The 24,458-nt window shown below is 44.5% G+C and overlaps 1 protein-coding gene across 3 annotated transcripts in view; it reads right to left on the reverse strand.

The window, feature by feature from the left end:
* Nucleotides 1–3,892: 3,892 nt before the first annotated feature.
* ERGIC3 (ERGIC and golgi 3) overlaps nucleotides 3,893–24,458 on the reverse strand; it is a 64,087-nt gene continuing 43,521 nt past the window's right edge. For 2 of the 3 annotated variants that reach the window (XM_034786668.1, XM_034786669.1), the window contains exons 8-13: nucleotides 18,999–19,030; nucleotides 18,419–18,515; nucleotides 16,108–16,172; nucleotides 6,907–7,043; nucleotides 5,614–5,669; nucleotides 4,679–4,765 (exon numbers count right to left, since the gene is read on the reverse strand). In XM_034786668.1, the coding sequence (XP_034642559.1) occupies nucleotides 4,686–4,765; nucleotides 5,614–5,669; nucleotides 6,907–7,043; nucleotides 16,108–16,172; nucleotides 18,419–18,515; nucleotides 18,999–19,030 (467 nt within the window). In that variant the 3' untranslated portion in view covers nucleotides 4,679–4,685. Of the gene's footprint in view, nucleotides 4,766–5,613; nucleotides 5,670–6,906; nucleotides 7,044–16,107; nucleotides 16,173–18,418; nucleotides 18,516–18,998; nucleotides 19,031–24,458 lie in introns of all 3 variants that reach the window. The other variant, XM_034786667.1, reaches the window with a different exon arrangement.

Here is a 24,458-nt window from a genome sequence, read left to right on the forward strand (position 1 = left end):
ATACACCTCCATGAAGGCACCACTCCAGGGGGCTCCCTGGCCAACCCAAAGGGTACCAGCAAGGAAAAAACTTTCCGACGACTGTGCACTCGGCGCGCACACACCTACTTGGAATGGACGTGAGCGATCGCTTGAAGAAGAATCCACCACTACCCCTGTTTGAATTTGTCTAGCTTCAACTTCTAGCCATTGGCTCCTGTTATATTTTTGTCTGCTAGGTTCTGCATGTAACAGTAACATCATCTCCTTCACTTCTGTGCACCAATAGGAGCTAAAGCTGAAAAAGGCCACTACAGACCATCTAGTCACCGCCCAAGGTAGGCGCTTCACTACAGTACAGCTGCTAGTGCTCTGTTTAATCTACTTAGAAATTTCTCAATCCATGAGGCTTCGCATCACCTAGTCCCCAACCATAGCACAGTTCCAGATTTCTGCTTTCAAGCTTTGGGTAAGGACCCAAAATGGCTCCTGCTCCCATCACTGTCAGTGAGTGTGAAATCAGGGGCTTCCTTTAGCAAGATGGTTGCCATGTTCCTTAGATGGTAATTACCTCCCATTGTTTCCAATGGGTCTGATCTCAGGGAAGATGGAAGCCCATTCATCACCATGGCCTTATTGAAGTCAATAGGACTTTTACCCTGGATGAGGGCATGAGAATGTGATGGTTCCAGGAATGGGACTGAGGGGTGTGTGCAGGGCGAGGAAATTGTGTTAGGAAACAGGCTAGGAAATGACGAGTAGTCAGTGGAGGCAAACTGAAAGGGGCAGGAGGTAGACAGAGGGGTGCAGGTGATGTGGGGTGCAGGTAGCGGTCAGAGGAGTGCAGGCAATGTGGAGGGCAAGTGGCAGACAGAAGGCTGGGAATATGGGGGGGCAAGAGGGACGTGGGGCTGTGGTGGAAGAGGGGACAGAGGAGGGGTAGGAGACCCTGGAAGAGCATGGAGAGGGAATGTGAGTGGGGCAGCAGTCTGTCCTGTTGAGGTAAGGAGGGGGCTAGGGCCAACTGAATGGCAGCTCCCCAGACCCCAGTGGATAGGATGGGGTAAGTGGTGAACAGGGATCTGCAGCTGTGTGTATATTTGAAGGTGAATTTGAACCTGAGATGATCCCACCCTGCCTGGGGGCTTCCCCGCAAGGGGAAAAAATCCCAGGCAGGCAAAAACAACAATCTATTATTTTTAAAATTCATGATTTTAAGGTCTGACTCATGGTGTTTGAGCTCTTGGGGTTGACAATAGTGGGAAACATGGTGCCACGCACAGCCTCATGCTATAGACTGTTGACCTCAGCAAGAGGGAAAAATGGCATGGGGCACAAAGGAGAAAGATGGAACAGGCCCAAATTTATGACTTCTGTGATAAGTTACTTCCCGATGGAATTGACAGGAAGAGGGAACTGGGGATTTAGAACATGCTTACACATGCAGACTTGGCAAATGTCACACATTGCATGGCACATGCATTTGACAGATCTGTCACAAAGGGAGATTACAGGCAGAGCTGGTAGCACTGTCCATGGCTCAGGCAGCATGACACTTCCCATTATAAGACCTTGCTTTCAGTTGCTTCGATGTTGCCAATTTTTGCCATTTGGGCTGAAATTTTCCATGCCATGTGTCTGCTTCAGGCTTTTGCTTTTTTTTTCCAAAAAAGTTTAAGCACAACAGTCCAAGCATTTCTCAGAACAAGGCTAGGGAAAAATACAGTTCTTCCCATGTTAAAAATATTCTTCCCACTGTTAGTTAAGAAACTCTAGCACCTCCATGCTTTGGAGCAAGGATTTGGAATTTGGCAGGAAGGTTGCCCTGGTGTCAGAGCTGTGTCTTTTGCGATCCCCTATAAAAATCCACCTGAATTTGACCAAGTTACGAGCCCCTGAATTAGTTCTTAACGGTGGGGACCTGTTAAGTTTGGCAACTAAATTCTTTGAAAATGCTGTGTACTGACCCTGCTCCAGCCCACGGCTACAGAGACTGAGTAGGTCTTTAAAGAACATAAGAGTGGCCATACTGGGTCAGAGCAAAGGTCCATCTAACCCAGTATCCTGTCTGCCAACAGTGGCCAATACCAGGTGCTTCGGAGGGAAGGAGCAGAACAGGTAATTATCATACTTTCCCTGCAATTGCTGCACCTAGCTGCTGCATACTGGTCACAGGAACTTAGGGCAGACTCTCTCTCCGGTGCTCTCATTGGTCCCTGTCACAGGGTCAGTGGTGGCTCTCCCACTATTATGCCTGCACCCTGTGTTTAGGCTGGTATAATAAAGACTCTTCCACACCTTCCTTTGCTGGGTCACCTAAGTGTCTTTATTTACAGCGTTCGTGCAGTTCCCGTCTCCCAACAGCTAGTGCCCCACAGACCCCCCCCCCCCCAGGGTCTCCTGCCTTGGAGGCTTCCCTCTTTGGTAAGGAGACAGCGATACCACCCTCCTGTCTCCTCCCGGTCTAGGCCTCTGTCTGAGGTTTGTTCAGGGTTTTTATAGTCCTCACTTGCCTCAGCCCAGCTGTCAGCACTCAGCTCAGCATGTTCTTCTGAGCCAGCCCTGATTAGGGCTTGCAGCTGGGCTCACTGCTGAATACTTAAAAAGCAACAGAGGGTCCTGTTTCAGAGTAGCAGCCGTGTTAGTCTGTATCCGCAAAAAGAACAGGAGTACTTGTGGCACCTTAGAGACTAACAAATTTATTAGAGCATAAGCTTTCGTGGACTACAGCCCACTTCTTCAGATGCATATAGAATGGACTTCCACTCCATACGGCTAAATGCAGTGCCTTGCATAATGACAGGTTTCAGAGTAGCAGCCGTGTTCTTGCTTCTTCAGATGCAAGAAGTGAGGTTCTTACCCATGAAAGTTTATGCTCCCAATACTTCGGTTAGTCTCAAAGGTGCCACAGGACCCTCTGTTGCTTTTTACAGATTCAGACTAACACTGCTACCCCTCTGATGCTGAATACCTGTCTCTCTACTCGGGCCTCCTGGCCAGAGAGCAGACTGCAGCCAGAATTTTGGCAGGGCTTTAAAGGGGGTTTTATCCCTGCCCTGCCACAGTCCCCCTTGGGTGTTCGGGAAGCCTGGAATAGGAAGAGGAAGCAACCTGACTGGGCCTAAAGATGGGTGGGGGAAAGAGAAACTGGGACTGGGACAAGAACAGGCTGGAGGGGACAGGGCAGAAGAATGCAGGCTCCTTAGACACTGGAATAGTACCAAGGATTTCTGAATGTCAGGATTCCTCTGCTGCCAGTCTCTCATTGGCTTCTAATGGCTGGGCCCCAGAGAATGACAACCTACTACTGCTGCCAAAGGTTACTCTGTGCGAGGGATGTAAAGATACTACCCCTGCTGATGAACTATGGGGGAGTCATTTGGTTCCACAGTATGGCATTTTTATTTGTTTGCTTTTTTATACTGTAGGAAATTACATTAAAAACCCCTATAATACATGAACATTAAGGTAACCAAGTCAAGCCCTCAAAAGTTAGGAAATGCCTGAATTAAGGGTGCCCTCACATTGGGGCCAAGGTGCCTTAATGGTGCATTTCCATACCTTGAATAAATTGGGCTTCTTTTAACTTAAAGCTTAACTCAGAATTTCTTGGACTGACAGCGTTTGGTTTGGGGATAATTGCACCATTCCTGTAATGTATTTTACACTAAATTACTGCTATACGCTCACAAACATTACTCCATCCTGATGTACACTGTTATAATTCCAGTTTGTCCCAGAGTCAGAGTCAGTTTTAGTATCATCTGCTAGCTTTGTTAACATGCAGTTTGGCCAATCACTAATGTAAATGATAAGAACAGATCTAACCGTGCCATCCTGCCTGCATACTTTGCCATTCATCATTACCTTTGTGGTTCTTCAGACAGTTTTCCATTCACGTACCAGTATGGGATCAAAGTTAATTAACCAATTTTAATAAATTAATTAGTTAGTTACATTGAGTCAGTCTACCAAATGCTTTACTAAAATCCACAGATGATATATTTTATTACAAAAGGTAAGGATATGGGGAGTGAAAATACGATTCAATTTAAAAAGTTGACGAAACATTTTTAAAAACAGCCAAGATTGGTTTCTTACTAGCACAGATCACTTTTCTTGCATTGAAAGAGCAGTTTTGAGCATCCCTACTGCTGGAGTTTTGAGGTGCCCTAGGCAGAGATTTATCATCTTGTAACCATGTCTCGTGTGCTAGGTCTTACACCTTACTGCCTGAGATTCGGCAGGGCAAGATAGGAGGGGTCAGCACATTTTGACAGATGTCTGATGCTGTATCCAGTGAGCACATTTGTAAATATTCTGAACATAAAGGAAATAACTGCTGGGTGGCAGAAAGTTTATTTGATGGCAACTTTAATCCATTCAGCATCTCATAACAGGATGCTGCTCCTCCTACAACAGCCTCAGGGGCAATTCAACAGCGATGGGCACAAAAGGCTGTCCACAGGAGGGTCTGCACAGCCTGACAAGATGACTAATGAAAAATCCTCACAGGAACAAGGATCAAGCTGTCCTGTCCATAAATCAATGCCAAACAAAGCACAAAGAGATGGCGATGGAAGGATGAGTGGGGGTGTCTGGTAATCCCAGGTATCTTCTCTTTGCGCACTCAGGGGGTCACTTGTGTCTTGAAGGATTTGTTTAGTTCCTCTCTGCATTCTTCATGGGCTGCAGCAATTTCATATCTACGTCGTCTTCCCAAGCTCTATTTTCTTCTGAATGGCACGAGCAGAGTGATAGATCAAGGAATCAATGAGTCCTGCCACTGAAAGAAGAAAAGAAGGATCAGCCCAGACATTCCACAAAACAGAAGAAAATGCTTTATCTCATGGGACAAACACAGAACCCTTCCCCCAAGGGCGAAGTTCCAGTTCTATGCACAGAGAACAGAATCCTTGCAGCTCCCTGGGAGATCTCCTCTGATGGAGATGAGACACAGATGGGATTATGCTTCTCAGGACAAAGATCATTCTCACCAAGGCAGCTGATGCATGTGCTGAAGAACAGAATGGTATCCAAAAGACAAGAGATTAAACCCCATTCTCACAGAACTTAAGGGGCCAGGATTCCAGAGCAAAAGGACAAGACGTCTCCCTTTGACAGATGGGCCCCTACCCCATGTGTCTCATTGTGCATATTTATTTCCAAACCTATCTGCATACCCTGAAAGCCCCAACCACCCTGCTTAGAACAAGACTGAGATTCATTTGACAAAAGAAAATGCTTCTGGAAAGCTTTTCCCTGGTCAGACACATTTACTAGACAAATATGACTCAAATGTATAGTAACAACAGAGATTCTGTTATATTTCTTCAACTTTGTTATTGTTTCAAATGGAAATTCGGTGTAAAGTTAGCTTCTTTTCGTACTGCCACTTATGCTGAAATTAGACATTATTGTCTTTATACTTCTATTGTGAACTGGATCTTTGTAAATAAATGAACTTTCATGCTAATGATAATGTATAGCTCCAAATGGGGTGTGGCACCTCAGGGACGGCAAAGAAAGCCCTAATCTCTGCCCAAAGGAGATTCAATCCACATTTCAGCCCTAGTATGAGCAGGACGACAAGCCTGCACATTTTAGAAAAAATGAAACTAAAAGCTCTGATACCTGTAAATACTCCTCCAACAATGGCACAGACTCCTGTGAGGAAGTGTGTAAAGGGCCTAGAGAGAGGAAAACAGGTTGAATAATCGCCATGAGCTCAGGTGCCATGATGACAGATCAATACCTAGACCAATCGCTTGCAAGTTATAAATATAGAGCTTAAACAAAACAAAAAGGAAGAGTTTAATGGTGAAGAAAATGAAATCCCAAAACTCAATCTGTCCAGCTACTGGTCAGATTCTGCCACCACCATTCAGGCGAAGTGGTGCCATACTTTGCAAACAGGGCCAGTGCTATCAATGTCACTATTCATGAAGTGATATACTCACTTTATACAATAAAATATGCAGAGGTCCTCATGCCAAATAATTTACCATCAATGCCTATCTGCACTGACAATGAAAAACCTCAAAACTAAACAAAAACCCCATGTTAATACGTGATTAATATGGAGAACCATGGAAAAAGTTAGGATATCACATGGCTAAGTAACACGACCTGAGACACATTGCACAGTCTGCTTGTTTAAGGGTATATATTTAACAAAGAGTAATATATGTAATTAATGTATGACATAAGAGAAATAGGAACCGAAACTACGACATCCTGTGTGTGCTTTTCAGTTTGCTAAATTCTATCTGCACGATCTGGAGGAACTATCTTCACGATCTTCATGTAGCATTAACGTGGTTGTGTTTGAGATTAACCCCCCCAAATATGAATGTCTTTACTCTTTTCTGTACTTCCACCATTGCACAACGATCAATGGGGCTCTGCTGCGAGACAGCACCACAAAAGCTCACTTTCCAAAACTGATAACACACAGTGCAATATACCGTATCCTGTGAGCATATTTGTTAATATTCTTAACACAAAGGAATTAATTGCAGGGCGATGTTGCCAGAAAGTTTATTTGATGGCAACTTTAATCCATCCATCAGTACCATTCCATAGTAACAGAAATGCTGTGAATTCTCCTTTCATCAGATCACTGATTTAAAATATGGCTATGTTAAACAAAACACTTTCGTACCCTTTGACTGTGTTTTATTTGTTGTTAGAAATACTTGGTGTTTCACTGTGTCATTATGTGTGCCATCCCCAATATAGCTGCCTACAATAAAATACATAGACACACCACTGAAAACATCACAAAACACAGATTTCACATATATTGTGTGTTACTGTCACTACAGGCCATATTATGTCAGAATATCTGGAGAGGTTCAGGTTGTATAAGAACTGGCCTCATCCTTCCAAGCAGGGTGAATGAAGTGAATAGAAACACCCCCTTACCTGTGTTTCTCTGTCAGTTTCACCATCATGGGAGAAAGCTCATAGAGCACAAATACACCAGGGAGGCCCTGATCTCCTATTAGCCCATTGGCGATTTTCTCATGCCGGGTAACTGAAAACTGGTTAGTCCTCACCACCTATCAGGAAATAAATATGGGAAATATTGTTTCATTAATAAAGTAACTAAAAGACTACGTAGTGTAGACTGCACTTTGGAGCCTCTGCTGAAGGCCACTCTACCCCTAGAGGATGCTAGGAGGGGCACTCCCAGACCTAACCCTATCTTCACTAAAGACGACATCCTGCAGGATTCTGGAGAACTGAAAGCCAGGAGTGAGAATGAGCCATGCACAAGTCCCCAAGCTCTTAACGATTTTTGGTGCCTAATGGTAGTGATCGTGGGTAGGAACACAAGTCCTCCCCACCCCCCACATCATCTTTGGAACCTTCCAGACAGTTCCTCCTTGAGAGCTGCCTGCAGCCACTGTTCCAGCACTTCTCAACCCTCCCCTAATGCTCCACCCTGTCTTCCAGTCTTTGGAATTTTTATTCTGGTGACCTTTCAGCTCCCTGACTGCTGATAGTTCCTCCAGCCTTTGGAGGCTGTGGAGGAACCTTGGTTCTGTGGCCTGGATCTTTGTACTTGTGCTCTGGTACTCTTGCTTCAGAGCATCTGCATTTCAAAGCCTTGTTGCTCTCTCAAGGCCTCAGTTCTTTTCTGGCGCACTCTGGAGATCTCCGAACTTCAGAGCGATTTGCCTCGAGTGTTTCTTTCCTTGTCCCCTGAGCAAATGTCATCCTCTATCTTGACACATCAGGCGCTTTCAAGCAACATCTACATGGCAGAAAGATGTCTATCATGTAAGAAATATTCACTGCTTCCTCTGCAAAGAGGTTGGGCATGCTGTGTGGCGATGTTTGCAGAATGCAGCCTGTGTACTGAACCATTATGTTTCCAATCGTTTCTCAGAGAATCCAGTAAGTTCAGCATGAGCCCAGACTGCAGGGCTTCAAAAGGAGAAATCCCAAAAGGGTAAGCCTGAGTTAGTTTTGATCCACCCTCCCTCGTAGGCCTAGGGGCATAGCTTTCACTAAAGCACAGTCTATCTTCCCATCCAAAGCAGGGAACAATGCTACAGAATGACTCCCCAACACCCTCCAGGTCTCAGTAGTTGAGTTGGTTGTACCAAGCTCCCTCTAAATGGATGAGACACCACCTTGCCTCAACAGGAGATGGAGTAGGAGACAGCTGCTCTCTGGCTCGTCACTGCGGAACCTCCTGGGCTCACATTAGTTTTACATAAAAGCTTCCTGTGTCCCCTCCCCATACTGATTTAGGATTGAGAGATTGATCCAAGGAGCCTCAATGTCATCCAGATCAATCTAGTGTCCACTCTTCAAAAAGGATCTTGACAAACTGGAAAGTGTTCAGAAAAGAACTATAAGAAAGATTCAAGGTCCAGAAAACTCACCTTACAGTAAGAGATGCGAGAAGCTCAATCTATTTAGCTTATAAAGGGTAAAGTTAAGAGGGGCTTGATCATGGGTCTATAAGTATCTACAGAGGCAGAGTTCTGATTGCATAGGGCTCTTCAATCTACCAGACAAAGGCAGAACAAGATCCAAAGGCTAGAAGCCAAAGCTAGACAAATTCAACTGGATATAAGGCGCAGTGGGGGGAATTAACTACTGGAAAAACTTACCAAGGGATGTGGTAGATTCTCCATCACTTGCAGTCTTTAAATCAAGACTGAATATCTTTCTAAAAGATACATTCTAGCTCAGCTACAAGTTATGGGATTGACACAGGAATCATGGGGTGAAATTCTATGATCCATGCTACGCATGAGGTCAGATTATATGACCATTATGGCCCCTCTGGCCTCAAAAAAAAAAAAAAAAAAGAATTATAAATAAAAAACAAATCCTTGAATCTCTAAAGCTGCCTCCAAGGCAACAACATCATCTTCAACTCTTATATGGGACCATATGTTAAGATCTATCAGGTGCTGGCTCCTAAACTTGATGCTCAACCTCCTCTGTTCAGAGTGCCTTGGCACAGCCAGTGTCAACATCTTCTGAGGAATGACTGATGCTCCAGGCTCCCCATCAGCTCAGCAGGTTAACCTTAACAGAAGCAGTGAAATGATCAGGGTGGTTTTGGCAGCTAGTTGGACACTGATGTGCTGGAGAACTCTTCTGATGCCAACTATGTGTCTGTCCAATTCACAGGAACGGAAGAATAACAACTCAACGTGAGGATCCAATTTTATCTCTAAAAGAGCAGGCTAAGTCAGCTAGCTTTGAGTTCCCCGGCTCCAACAATCTCAAGGGCCAGAGTGGACAGACCCCTGGAGCCTCTGTCTAATAAAGGTGCTGTGCCTTTGCACCCTCTTTTGGACCAGCTGATGAAGATGTGGCACCCTCCTCACCCTAATGCCTGTTTGAAGTTGCTTGAGAAAAAGCACATATTGCCCCAGGATGCCCTTGACAGCATCCCTCATTTCCCACACCGCCAAAAGGAAGCGTGGCCACTGTACCAGCAAAGCACACCAGCACTGGGAGCTTCAGCACTGTGGCTTATTTGGAAGAAGTGTTTCCACTCCATTGCAGAAACACTTTGCATTATGGCCCTTCTGGATAAAGAGCAGGTAGAGCTGCGGAAAAGGGACAAGTCTCTTCACCGGGATAAGTATCGGGAGCTCAGAAAGATTGTGTATGAAGGCACAGACCTAGTCTGGCAACAGGTTTGGGGGACCTCTACTTCACTGGCTACCTCAGAGCCACTATCTGAGGCTCCAGGTTCAACCAGGAGATGCAAAAAGGCTGCAGTCCCTCTTACCTGAGAGAACCTCTGTGGGGAACAGATGAAGACCTCTCTATTGAGAGCAAAGGCATTAAAGGCTACTCTGTGTTCTCTCAGATCTCTCTCTCATCCCAGGGGCCCTTCCCACAAGGAAGGAAAGGAAGAAATTCCAAGTAAAGTTTGTTTTCACATCAAAGGCCACATTCCAAGGGGCTCAGTACTCCGCAGGCTCAGGGAGCGCAATTCCAAAATCAACAAGAGAAGCCAAAGCATCCTACGTTTCCTTCCAATAAGCATCAAAGTCCAACGAAAATCTGAAGCTCTGGTAATTTCTGTAGCCTGCCAGAACCTGCCTGGTGGAGGCAGAATGGGAACATTTCTTCCTCACTGGCCTACATCACTTTGGACAACTGTGTCCTTAGCGTTGCTCATGGGGTACAAGATCAGGTTTTCTGAAAATGCTCCACACCTTTCCCTAAGAACACACTTGGGGTCCTCTACATGAGGCAAAGATACTGCAGGGAATCCACTCCTTCCTGGCAAAGAAAGCCACAGACCCTGGGTGAAACAGGGAGAGGGATTACTCCAGATACTTCCTGATAGTCAGACAAGAGGGCTCCAGCCAGCCCATCCTAGATATCAGGGACCTGAATAAAGGAAACACTCAGGATCGCCACTCTGAGAACCATCATGCCTCTTCTGGAAGGATGCTATGTGCTCTGGAGCTTGCAGATACTTCCATGCACATAGGGGTACTTCCCAAGCATGAGAAGGATCTTGGATGTGTCCTACGGAAACAGCTCTACCACACTAATTTCTGGCCTGGCATTGGCACAATGGGTTTTCATGAAAGGCTTGATGGTACCAGTACAGGCTGGGAGTGTATACATTCCCCTACTTGGATGATTGACTGATCAATGACAGGTCACTGGAAGCAGCTGAAAGATCAATCCGTGTTCAGCATCAGGGTGCTGGATTCACCAGTGTTCATGATAAACTACCCAATTCCCAGCTTCTCCCCAGCAGACACCAGGGTCATGTAGGAGCCCTGCTCAACGCAGCTCAACTCAAAGCTTATCCGCACCATGATAAGATCCAGGACATTGCTAGTCTGGCAGAAAGGCTATATGAGAGCCAGCAAGAGACAGCTTGGACCATGCTTCGATTATTTGGTTTCACAGCTGCACCTGTATTAATAGTACCTATGGCACTAGCAACACAACATCATAGTGGATGCTGAGATCCCAGCAGAAGCAAGCCTCCCAGGGACTCTTGCATTACACCTGGGAAATGAACAATCTCGCTGATTTGGTGGCAGTTCAGTGACAATGTGACATTGAAAGAGATTTCCAAGTCTCTCCCACTCAAACTGTAAGGATCATAGATGTGTCCCACCTGACTAAGGAGCTCATGCAGAGGAATCCTCACCGGGGACTTGGACTCTCCAGAAAGAGACGCAAGAGATAGGAACAGTCCTGTATGCTTGAAGGTCCTTGGAGACCTGGTATCCCAGGAAGTGAGCCTGATTCATACAGACATTCAAACCGCTGTGTTTTTACATAACCAAGCAAGAAAGCAAGAGGTGGCAACTCCTGTGTCAGAAAGTCTACGGATGTGGGAGTGGGCTATGTCCTACAAGACATTTCCGGTTACCTGGCAGAAGAGAACAGGACTAGAGACAGCCAGAGCGGATCTGAGACTGATGCTGATGATGAGTGGTCTCTGGAACTTCCAGTTGAGAACATCAGAATTAGACTCTTTACCACTCACTGAACAAGTTGCCAGACTCCTGCTCATGGTGCTGAGAAGAGACCACACTGATGAGTCAGCAATGTGATGCTGTTGCAAAAGAAGCAAATGCAATTTAGGGTTGAATTAACAGAGGTATAGCATGCAAGTCATGGGAGGAGACAGTACTGCTCTACTCAGCGCTGATTAGGTGTTGCAGGATACTGTGTCCAATTTTGGTCACCGCTGCATAGAAAGAATGTAGAGAAATGGGGAAGGATCCAGAGGTGAGCGACAAAGATGATCAAAGGGATGGAATGCAAGCAATACGAGCAAAGGCTGAAGGAACTGGGTATGTTTAGTTTGGAAAAAAGAAGATTATGGAGGGACATGATGGTTGTCAAATACTTGAAAGACTGACATAAAAAAGGAGAAAAATTGTTCTTTCTTGCCACAGATGGCAGGATGAGAGGCAATGGGTTCAAACTACAGCATAGCAGATTTAGATTAAGTCTCAGGAAAAACTTCCTAATTGTAAGAACAGTAGGACAATGGAACAGACTGGGAGGTTGTGGAAGCTCCTTCACTGGAAGTTTTCAAAGGGAGGCTGGAGAACATCTGTCTTGTATGGTTTAGACACAACAAATCCTGCGTCTTGGCAGGGATTAGACTAGATGACCCTTGCGGTCCCTTCTACGCCTAGGGTTCTAGAATTCTCTATGTCTTCTTTATCCACTGAAACTAACTATCTGGCCTCAGATATCAATCAGAATCAAGACACCTGACTCTATCCTAGCAGAGGCGCTCTCCCTGATTGGTTAGCTCCTGGTCGTGTAGAGCTCTGTAGGCATGGTGCCTTTGAGCAGCAGTGAGTATTTCTACACAAGGTATTTTTAGATACAAGATAATTACTCACCTGCTAATTCTGGTTCTCTGAAGATTAGGGCTGTTGCATGACTAAAATAATTAAATTGCGCGGTGATATTGTAAATAAGAAGTGGGCAGCATTATCTCCCATAAATGTAAACAAACTTGTTTCTCTTAGCAACTGGCTGAAGAAGAAGTAGGACTAAGTGGACTTGTAGGCTCTAAAATTTTACAGTGTTTTGTTTTTGAATGCAGATATATAACAAAAAAAATCTACATTTGTAAGTTGCACTTTCACAATAAAGAATTGCACTACAGTACTTGTCTGAGGTGAACTGAAAAATACTATTTATCATTTTTAGAGTGCAAATATTTGTAATAAAAAAATAATATAAAGTGAGCGCTGTACATTTTGTATTCTGCATTGTAACTGAAATCAATATATTTGAAAATATAAAAAACATTTAATATTAATATTTAATACATTTCAGTTGGTATTCTATTGTTTAATAGTGCAATTAAAACTGCAATTAGTCACTATTAATTTTTTTGAATCGCGTTAATTTTGAGTTAATTGTGTGAGTTAACTGCGATTAATTGATAGCCCTACTGAAGATATCTCCTCTTAGTTTGGAGCGGAAGTTTTCTGAGGTGCTCTTCATATTTACATCTTTGTGTTCATTGTTCTACCTTTGAAGCATTAACCTTTCAATCATTTTGCTTTCAGGATTGGTTTGTTGTTCTTTGAATTTAACATACTTGTTATTAATATCATTGTAAAATATATGTGTTAATGCTATATATGAAGTTCTGAATTCCCTCAGTATTATGTTATTAAAATTTGTTTAAGACAAGACAACTTAGCCTAGGTAAAGGTGATGGACAGGTCTGTCCTAGACACAGAAATGTGGGTTTACCTCAATTTACATGTTAGCTGTAAACAAAGCCATCAAGCTAAACCAGCAGGGATTATCCTGATTCTGAACTTTAGAGAGACAGAACTAGCATGGAGACTGAATCCCCAGGAGACCTTCCTGACTAGTAAGACAAAGACTGTCCCATTAGGGATACAAAGAACAGAGAGAGACTCCACCTTGTTCCTTCACCTTAGGAGACAAAGAAACCAGCTATCTGATCTCTGTGATGGGTCCTGGCCTGGCTGGCCAGTAAAAGCTGTAAAGGAGACCCGGGAGAAAGAAAAAACATCTTGAACAAAGACTAGGGTGACCAGACAGCAAGTGTGAAAAATCGGAACGGGGGTGGGGGGTAATAGGAGCCTATATAAGAAAAAGACCCAAAAATCGGGACTGTCCCTATAAAATCGGGACATCCGGTCACCCTTAATAAAGACTATCTTGCTAGATTAAATTTTAGACTTCTAGATGTCTGGTTTCACTTTTATTTGCTTGTAACCATCTCTACCATTATCCTCTATTTGGTATCACTTAATCCAGTTTCTTTTGTTAATAAACTTATTTTGCTTTCATTATAAATCATCAGTGCTGTGTAAGTGTGTGCTTCTAGAAAGTTGACAGCTTGGAGTTTGACTGTCTCTGTAAAGGCAGCAAACCTAGCACTATCTCTGTGAGGATCCCCTGGACTGGATTCTGAGGGAGGATTATTTGGGGGAAAATTCAGGGCTGGAAAGGTACTAAGGTCAGCCTGCAAGGAGTAACCAGGTTGGTCAGAGAGAGGATGAGGTTTGTGGACTGCTGGCAGTCTGCTTGGGTCAGAGCTCTGGACCAAAGCTTCATAGCCACAAGACAGCCAAGGATACAGGACAGAAACCTCTTACTGGCCTGGGTGACCCCATAACATCACACTAAGGTTCAGTATCTCTTCCAAACTTTTTGCTAGCATTAATTATTCTAACCCTGGATATTCTTGGTATCCACATAAATGTAGACATAATCCCTTTTTGAATCTTGCCACGTTCTTGACCTCAACAACTTCCTGTGCAATGTGTTCCTCGGTCTAATTACTCATTGTGTGAAAAAGTATTCCCGTTTATCAGTTCTGAATTTCCCATTTTTAAAATTCATTGAATGTCCCTTTGTTCTTGTGTTATCAGTCACAGAGAACAGAAGCTCCTGAGCCAACTTTCCTAGACCATGTATCTTGTCCTGTATTATGCATCATCTTTCTCAGGGAAACACTCTTTCCAATCTCTCTTCATAGGAAGAGTTTTCCAGGCTCCAAATCATTCTTATTTAATTGTGCAATACTCTGTGTAAGATGGGGTAACCAGTACTGCACATGGTATCCAGATGAGGCTGCACCATTTTTTATATGATGTTGTGAAAACAAATGATGCAATTACCATCTGAACTTCATTTCTGATCAGTCATGTGACTTGGGCTTGATTCTCTGCATGACTTCCTTGCCCTCTAATTCCAAAGTCTTGGCCCTGCCATTTCATTTCTCCTGTGAACACAAGTGAAGCTGGGAGGAGGGCATGTAACACTGAAAGAAGAAGTTGATGGTGGGGCCTGCTTTAAGGAAAGTGACAGGAAAGCAAGATTAGGTTTATTCAACCAGAGAACAATGGCCTGTTGAATAAAGTGCAGCAGGCACAGGAGTAAGGGAGACATCTAAATTAAGAACCAGGCCACACACATCTGGGACTCCCTGCCACAATCACAACAATACACAGTTTGGCATCTGGCAAGGTCTACTGGTTTAAAGGGCAGAGGGCTATGTCCAGAGAGGCCACTTGAGGCCTGACAAGGTCTGCAGCCTTCAAATGACCCCCCCCCCCCCGCTGTAAGCTTTCATTTCTGTGGGAATACGCTGTATTTTACTTGGTTCCCTTGTAACCTGGCTATAGAGTGCTTTAGGGGTATGCCAGGGGTTCTTAAAAGTCTTTTCACAGGGAGGACCGCATCTCACTCAACAGGTCTCGTCTCATGGATTCCCTCCGTCCCCACTTCAATTCCATTCATTATTGCACAATATTCTTGTGGCATTTACATGCTACTGCAATAATATCTGTCTGAGTATCATATGAAAGCTAATAACAATTGCTTACATGGAAATATGACGACAGCAAATTATACAGGTCATTTTAACTGTGTTCCTTCTTTAAAAGAGTGACTTCTACTGTCTCCTTCTGTTTATCACTCCATCTACCACTCCTGTGTGTCCTGCTCCTCTCTCTCCCCCTACTCCTTCACATGATTCTCTGCCACTTGGTCCCGTTCTCCCTTACATATGCTGTCCTGCTGCTCAGACCTCTCCACCTGAACCTACTTTTCTGCAAGGTGATCTTCTTTTCCACTGGACATGGTACCAGGTTCCTCACTCCCCCATCCCCCTTTCCAGTCATTCCGCTACAACTCATGGCTCCGTGCCATTGGCATCTCTAGTCTTGCTGGTGAAGCTGGAGCATGGGGGCAGCTCCCATTTCCATGCCCACACTCTCCTCCCTTTATGTAGCAGCAGCAGCACCACATAATGGAAATGATGAGGCTAGCTCCTTCTTGTTTCCAGCTGCTTTTACAGCCATCCAAGGTTTTTCGCCATGGACACCAGAGACCCACAGAAGCAGCTGGAAGCAGATACCCCATTGATGAGTGGGACATAAATGGACAGTCAGAAGGAAGAGCAAACAAGTGCCCTCCAGCAAGTGCTCCACCAATCACAGTTTGAGAAGGCTTTACACATTCAAAGATAAGAGACGCCTTAAAACAAAATTAATAAAGCACAGAAGCATATAAACACAGGAGTGTTTCTGGGGTTGGGCCTGCAGAAAGAGACCAGCATCCCCAATGTGTGTACAGAGAAAAAAAAACGGTGCTTACCTCACCATCGACTTTCATATAGACTGTAGGGACCACTTTGACGAAGTACTGAAACATCATAGAAGCTAGCAGCAGAAGACAAAGAGACATAGTGAATAACCAGAAAAGACAGATGTGCCCATTCTGAACTTCATTGACCCTTATTAATAAATCTCTCTTTTATATGCTAATGCAGATACTTTCTACAGCCACTACAGACAGCAGAAGACAGCCACATCATGATGAATTACTTAGATGTGTTACAAGCTGGGAGAACTCTGACTAGCCATAGTATATATAATGTGGAATAACCACAGCACACAAAATAGACACAAAAAAGCATTGCCAAACCATGCTGTAGAGCCATGCTGCATGGCCATGACATAGCCATGGCACACAGAATAGCTATAGTCAAGAATGGTAGTAGAAACCTGCAGCTAAGTTAAAGTACGCTGATTTTCTCTAAATAGTTAGGAACTTGTCTACCTGAGAGGAGATCTCTCTCCCCATGCCATCACTGCTTAATTTAGAGGCCCCTTAGTTTAGACAGATGGGCCTGCTGGGAGGGCATTTTCCACAGAGGATACTGACCATGGAACTTGGTTTGCAACAGCGCAGATCTGCTACCCTCCTGGATACCATGCTCACTCTTTTACCCAGGCATTTAGGGTGAGGGTTAGATTGAGGGAAGGGAACAGATCTCTCTGAGGCAATGGTGAGATAAAATGACTCTCTAAAGGGTGAAGGGACTATTGCACATGTTTCTTTTAAATTGTTTACAGGGCATATTTTAATTTTGGTCAAAGGCACCTAGAGCAAGGGATTGATGCTTGAAATACAATACAAATAAATCCCTACCACCAGGCCATCAATTGTGGTCTTTTGCCACAGAGGGATTCTCAAGGTACCTTCCCCTCTGAGGGAGGCCACAGCTAGTTTAGAAAATTCACCTTTGGGGCTGGAACTTTCCAAGTTTTGTCTCAGAGAGTGAATGGCAAAGTTCTCAGGAATCAGGAAGACTGAAGGCAACTATTCTGCAAGGAAGATAGAAAGAGGAGGGGGCTCTTCTAGTCCTCCCCACAGCTTTTAGTCACATGCTCCATCAAGCTACCTGTGGCTCATGGTGGGCTGTAACTGAGAATTTCTCCTTCAGGAAGGGCTGACGAATAATGTTCTATTACAGAGAAGTCCATGACAAACTCCCCTCTTTCAAAATGGCTGCCATATCCCACTGTTCTCAATAAGACTAAAGCTACACACCGCCCTCAGGTAGCCATTTTGAGAAAGGAATTTATCTGCCTCCAGCTCAATGGGGCTGAGTATTCCTTTTCACATTCTGACACACAGGCAGCCATTTGAGGCCTTGTTTACACCGGAAATATTTTTTTGAATAACTTAAGATGAGAATTTAAACTGATACTGTTTACAGGGTATAACTGCTGCGTGGACTCTCTTATTCTGGTATACAAGTGTCTTTTTCAGGTTTGTTTATGCTGCACAGGAAGGGGTTTATGCTAAATAAAAAAAGGTACTTTATGGTGGAATACAAGTGTCCAGATGAGGAGTTATACTAGAAGAACTATAATGGTATAAACTTGGATAACTTTCCTGTGCAGACAAGACCTAATAAGAGCTGCTTACTTTTGCTGTTAGTTTCAATTTGGGAGCAATGGAAGGTGCTGGCCAGTTTGAAAGAAGGCATCTTAACTGAAGTCAGCCTATAACCTCAGTCCCACTGAGAACAATGGGAGATGGCAGTCATTTTGAAAGAAGACAATTCTTTGGGTATTTCTCTGAAGGAGAAGAACTTTCATTTATCAGAAATAATGGCAAAAATTACTCACTGCACCAGATCTACTCACCAGAGAGGGCAAGAGGGAGGGGGAACTGTGTGTGCGCATGCGTGTGTTCACCTGTGTGGGCAGGGGAGTGTGTACGGGCTGTTGGAAGGAAGAGGAAACTGGTATGTGTGTTTGAGAGCATAGAGGACTGTAAGGAGGTGCACACGGCAGGAGGAATTTGGAGGACAGGAGCGAGAGGGAAACGGGGGTGCTTTAAAGTGGCATATGCTATATCAGAAAAAGACACTCATTTATGTAGGCCGATTTGCCCCACCCCCAAGTGGCTGATGAGCAATGAGTGAGCAAATGTCAGGGAGAGCAGAAGTGTCATTTTTGCTAGGGTGGGAAGGCTCGTCCATTAGGCAGCATCATCAGGGTTCTCCCTGCAGCCTGTCCCAGTTGCTCTGGCTCTGCTGTAGCTCTTTAGGTTGTTCTGAAACACTTATTTGATACAAAAGTTTAGAAAGAGATTCTCCTGCACATGGCTGTACCTTGCTGTGCAGTGATGTCTGTCCCATCCAGAGGATTGATGAGGCCTGGATAATCCCTCCCAAATGAGAGACGTTTGATATAATGCGTCATATTGATCTGAAACAGAAACACTGACACACTCCAACAGCTGGCACAGCATCTACCCAGGGACAGGACGAGGGCCCTGGGGTTTGCAGAACATGAACAACTTTCTTTGGTGAGAGACTCTAAGGGGTAGGCATCTCCTCTCTCCCTCCCATGGGAAATTTCAATGTTCCTGCCCACTGAAATTCCAAGGTGCAAGCAACTCCCCCACTCTTCCCACCAGGGAAGCTTCCCTCTGGGGAGAGGTTCTGAGGCACAGGTGTCTCTTCCCTCCTGGTGCAGGGCAAAGAAGAGCCAACTCAGATGCAACTGGGGGCACAGTGGGATTCTGTGCCCCCTTTCAAACAGCACTTATATGGCTGTTAGACACATGGCAAGGGAAAAAAAGAATGTCAGAGAAGAGCTAGAAGTTAAGAAGGAAGAAGAAAGGAGAAATCCAGTCTTTTTAAATAATATTTTCCATCATGTCAATACGCATGCTCTTGCAACACTTACGTTATCAAGTCCAAAGCTCTGTAAATCATGAACTGCAATAGAGAAACAGCATGTTAAAACAATCCAGACCATGGAACCAAGGACATTTATTTGTCTCAGAAGGGAGCTCCCATCACATCTATTGCCATCTAAAGCATTAAGAAAACACCCTGGATTTCTCCCCTCTGCAGTAGGGCATAGGACAGATAAACACTAAAATTCCCCCTCCCAGCATTAACTAATTACCTCCAGAAGAAGGGATGGAAAGTTAGTTGAACTTGGGGGTTTATTTAAATGACACGTCAATCATATTTGCCCATGGTCTTTAGGAAGTAAACATTCAGTGTTTGTAGGTTGGCTAGGAGAGCTCCACTGGTGTTCATGCCCACTTGCTGAGCTCCAACTCTGGTCCTTGCTTAGCTCCTCAGACTGTCGTAGAATGTGAAGGCAGAATAATATTCATACGCATTTCACACGAGTGACTGAACAGAGCATTTTCCTACAGAACTGTAAAAACCACCAGATGAAGCATCTAAACAGATCCTCTACATCCCAGTAGCAGCTAGCCCTCATCTGTCCTTCCCCGCTGCAGCTCTGAGCCCACAAAGTGGAAAAAATTGAGGTTATTTACTGTAACTGGAAGTTCTTTGAGATGTGTGGTCCCTATCTGTATTCTGCATTTGGGTATGCATGCACGCCATGAACCCAAGTCTGGAAAATCTTACAAGCAGTGTCTATTGGCCTATACATGCTCAGTAGGTCTTATCATTTTCTTGACTGAGGGTATAAGTGCCAGTGTGGGCTGACACCTATCCAGTTCCTCTTCTTACCTCGAATCCAACAGGATCCAAAGCAGAGAGGATAATGGGCGGGTAGTGAAATACCTATAGGGACCACCCATCTCAAAGAGCCTCCAGTTATAGTAAGTAACCTCCACTACTTTTTCAAGTGCTGGTCCCTATGTATATTCCATACATGGGTGACGCACAAGCAACGCTCACACTGAAGTTGGGTGCAAGGAACCCGGCAGCAAAGATGCCAATCACACTGCTGCATCTGCAGCGATCGAACGTGTAGCGTATAGTGAATGGATGGAGCTCCAGGTGGCCACCTGCAAATGCCCTGTATCAGGACCTCCTGCAGGGATGCTGTAGAGGCGGCTTACGCTCTTGTGGAGTGAGCCATGACACCTCCAAGGGAGGGATGTGTGCTAACCTGTAGCATTCTAGGAGGCATCCCAAAACCCACTTAGAAATCCTTTGAGAGGATATAGATTGCCCATGTGATCTTTCTGCTATGATGATAAAAAGTCTTGGTGACTTTCTGACTGCTTTGATTCTCTACACACAGAACACCAGGGCAAGCTAGATGTCAAGGGAGTTAAGTCTCTTGAGAAGCAGCATGGGGCTTCAGAAAAAAGGCAATTAAGGAGATACTTTGGTTGATGTGGAATTCAGAAACAACTTTGGGGAGAAATTTAGGATGTAAGTGAAGAGAAACCTCCTTGTGAAAAAACGTACAAGGAAAGTCTGCCATGATGGCACCCAGATTGCTGACCCTTCTGGCCAAAATGATAGCCACTAGAAATGCAACCTTTGTGGACAGGTGAGACATGCAGCGTGTCACTAAGGGTTCAAATGGTGGTCTGGTGAGTGTCAACAGAATGAAATTAAGGTCCCATATAGGTATAGGTTTGATCATAAACCATACTGTAGTTGGGTGTCTGAAAACAGAACATCTGTCTACCAGAGGGAGGCAGGCACCAATTGCTGCAAGGTGGACACACAACAAACTAATGGAGAGACCCGAGGCTTTTAAGGACAAGAGATAATCTAAGATGACTGGAATACTTGCTGTAATTGGAGAATGTTGATTGTGCTGTGCCCAGGCAGAGAAAAGCCTCTGTTTGGCCAGGTAGCAGGTTCCAGTTGAATCATTCCTACTTTGGGTAAGAACAGCCTGAACAGGAGCTGAGCAGAAATGTTCTATTTCTGATGCCCATCCAAACATCAGGCTGAGAGGTGGAGTGAGCCCAGACTGGGGTGTTTGATTCTGCCCTCTCCTGAGTTAGGAGGTCTGGGGAGGGCCAAATCTTGATTGGGGGTAGGGGGGAAGGAGGAGGGAAAGATACTGGTGATACTGAAGCCAGACGCGTTCTATTGCCTGTCAGTGTTGGAGGGATTCTGCTTCCTGCCAAAGAATCACCTCTCGGTCCGCGAAGGGGGTTTGTGAGGAGGAAAGGAGAGGAACTCTATGAAGTATCCCTGATGGATAATCTCCAAGACCCAAGTGTCTGGCAAAATCAGCTGCCAGTTGTGGGTGAACATTGTGAGATCTCCCCCAAAAATGATGGGGGAAGAGGTGGGTGGTAGGTGGGTCTGGCCAGTTCTAGAATGGCTTCATTAACCAGGAGGGCTACCTTATTTGGTCCTTGAGGTTGCAGGACATCCAGGAGCTGATGTTGTGGGTCCTGGACTTTCTCCAGTGGAATTTGGAAATCATTGGCAACCCTTTGCAGTAGCTCTGGTACTACCTATGGTCGTCTGGCAGAGACAGGGAAGAAGGGGTGACTACTTCATTCGGGGACGAGGACGAGATACCCGTCACAAACTGTAGATCCGGGTCAATGCCTTCCTCCTCTTACACCGATGGATCTGGTTGGCGAGAAGAGGAGCAACACGATTCCTAAGAAGGACCCAGGTGTTTGTCGTAGGGACCAGAAAGGGGGGTCAGCCGGTTGCAAGGGACCCCGAGTGGTCCCTGGGGAATTCATATCTGGAGGGACAGCAAGTGTAACTCCTTAAATGTCTGTCAGGGCTCGACTCTCACTGCAGAGACACAGGAGCAGCCAACACATCTGACTCATCCAAGTCTGAAAACTGCTCCTCTGGTAGCAATAGGGCCTCTCCTGTCAGAGGGCTGGAGGTAAAATGTCTCCTGGGACACCAAAGTAGTATCCTCCTCCAGTGTAGTAATGTCTCCCAAGGGATAGGCTGGAGAGGAGGGGAGGGGGATACATCTTGGTGTCTGGGGGGTTCTGGCAGTCAAGTCTGACGGAACTAGTGCATCCCAGGAAACAGAGCAGTCTTTGGTCAAATGAGGTAGTACCAATGATGAATTGGACTCGCACTCGTGGATGGAACTGGTGGATGTTGGTCCTTACATTTTGGTATTGGGGTGACCGATGGAACTGATGGATTTTTCTTTCTAAACGCTTTACCCTCCAATCTGGGGGCTTTTCAGCAGAGCTGGTTCCTTAGGGTTTCCATATAAAGGCTCATCCAACCTTGACGGACTTGGGAAGGGGGAGAGGAGGACTGGTCAGCTGAGGCTGATGGGGGGTGAGGGGAGTGTCTCCCTGGCCCAGATAGGAGAGGGGCCTCACAGCATCCTCCATCAGGTGTTTTCTCAAGCGACGCTCACAAGCTTCTCAAATTCTGGGTGGGAACAAGCAATAAATACTGCACTTTGCAGAAATACATGTCTCACCCAGACTGTAGAGGCAGCGCTGATGGTTGTCGCTAATGCAGAAGGAGTGAGGGCAAGAGACACAATTCTTGAAACCCAGGACTCTGAGCATAGTCTCAGACCCAGGGAGGGAATCCCCAGCCAGGAAAAACTTACTATACAAACTATACTACTGTACTATAAATTTTAACTAGCTAAGAAGAATAAAACTATTTTAAATATATTTACAGGTTCTACAAAGGAGCTGAAGGAAGAAAGGAGACAGGATTCCGACTCAGGTGCAGTGGTAAGAAGGAACTGGCGAGGTGTCAGCCCACCCTGGCTCTTAAACCTTCAGTTGGGAACACAAGGAGACCTCGTGCACATGTGTGGGCCAACAGATTCTGCTTGTAAGAATTTCTGGACTCAGGCACAGGGCGCACATGTGTACCCACATGTGGAAGAAATATAGGGACCAGCACTCAAAGAAAAAATATCTGCGGAGACTGTCTGCGTTCTGACTTTGGGTGGTTACCAGCATCTGACTTGATCTGAAATAATTTTATCATTGCCAGACCTTGAGTACAAGCCTACTCTCTCTGTCTCTCCTGGTTTCCAGCACACTTTGACACCACATTACTGGGAGCACTGCTCAACCAGAAACAGCATGATGCACTTCATTTATGCCTTTGCCCACATGAAAGGGAATCAAACAGTTGCCCACTTCAGCTTTCTCCTCTTAGGCTAACAAGCTGCGATTGCAGAGTGAGGGTACAGCTTATGTCTAAATTCCTGCATATCTCTCATGAAATGTGTCCATCAGGACTTACAAAGCAGCTATAAAAATTAAAAAACAATATATAACAAATGGAAGAAAGGGGAAATTAATAGCAATGAATATAATTCAGAAGTTAGGAATTGCAGAAAACTGATGAGGGAAGCAAAGGCACACAAGGAGAAATCTATGGACAGCAGAGTTAAGGACAACAAGGAGTTTTTTAAATATATTAAAAACAAAAAGTATCCTAGCAATGGTATTGGTCCATTACTAGATAGAAATCATAGAATTATCAGTAATAATGCAGAAAAGGAAAAAGGGTTCAATAAATACTTCTGTTCTGTATTTGCGGAAAAAACAGATGATATAGTCTCACTATATGGTGAGGATAACACTCTTTCCATTCCACTGGTATCTGTGAAAGATGTTAAATCAGCAGCTACTAAAGTTAGACATTTCTGAATCAGCAGGTCCAGATAATTTGCATCCAAGAGTTTTAAAAGAGGCTGAGGAGCAAGATGGACCATTAATGTTTACTTTCAATAAGTCTTGGAGCAACTGAGGAAGTTCCAGAAGAATGGAAGAAAGCTAATGTGCCCATTTTAAAAAGGGTAAATGAGATAACCAGGGTAATTATGGTGTGTCAGTCTGAAATCAATCCCAGACAAGACAACGAAGTGGTTGATACAGACTCGATTAATAATGAATTCAAGGAGGGTAATGTAATTAATGCAAATCAAATTTGGCCTATGGAAAATAGATCCTGTCAAATTAACTTGGTATCTTTTTATTATGAGATTACAAGTTTGGATGATAATGATAATAATATTTATCTAATATGCTAAGACTTCTGTAAGGCATTTGACTTGATCCTGCATGACATTTGGACTAAAAAAAACTAGAATGACATCTGGCATACATTAAATGGATTAAAAGATGGATAATAGATCTCAAAATGTAACTGTAAATGGGAAATTGTCATCAAGTGGTTGTGTGTTCAGTGGGGTCCCACAGGGAGCAGTTCTTGGCCCTACGCTATATAACACGTTTATTAGCCACCTGTAGGAAAACAAAATCATCACTGACAAAGTTTGAAGATGACAATAATTGGGGGAGTGGTAAATAATGAAGAGGACAGGTCACTGATTTAGAGTGATCGGGATCGCTTGGTAAACTGGACACAAACACACATTATGCGTTTTAATATGTCTAAATGTAAATGTATACATCTAGGAACAAAGAACGTAGATCATACT

The sequence above is a fragment of the Trachemys scripta genome, chromosome 12 (assembly GCF_013100865.1).
Source record: "Trachemys scripta elegans isolate TJP31775 chromosome 12, CAS_Tse_1.0, whole genome shotgun sequence".
Taxonomy (NCBI): domain Eukaryota; kingdom Metazoa; phylum Chordata; order Testudines; family Emydidae; genus Trachemys; species Trachemys scripta.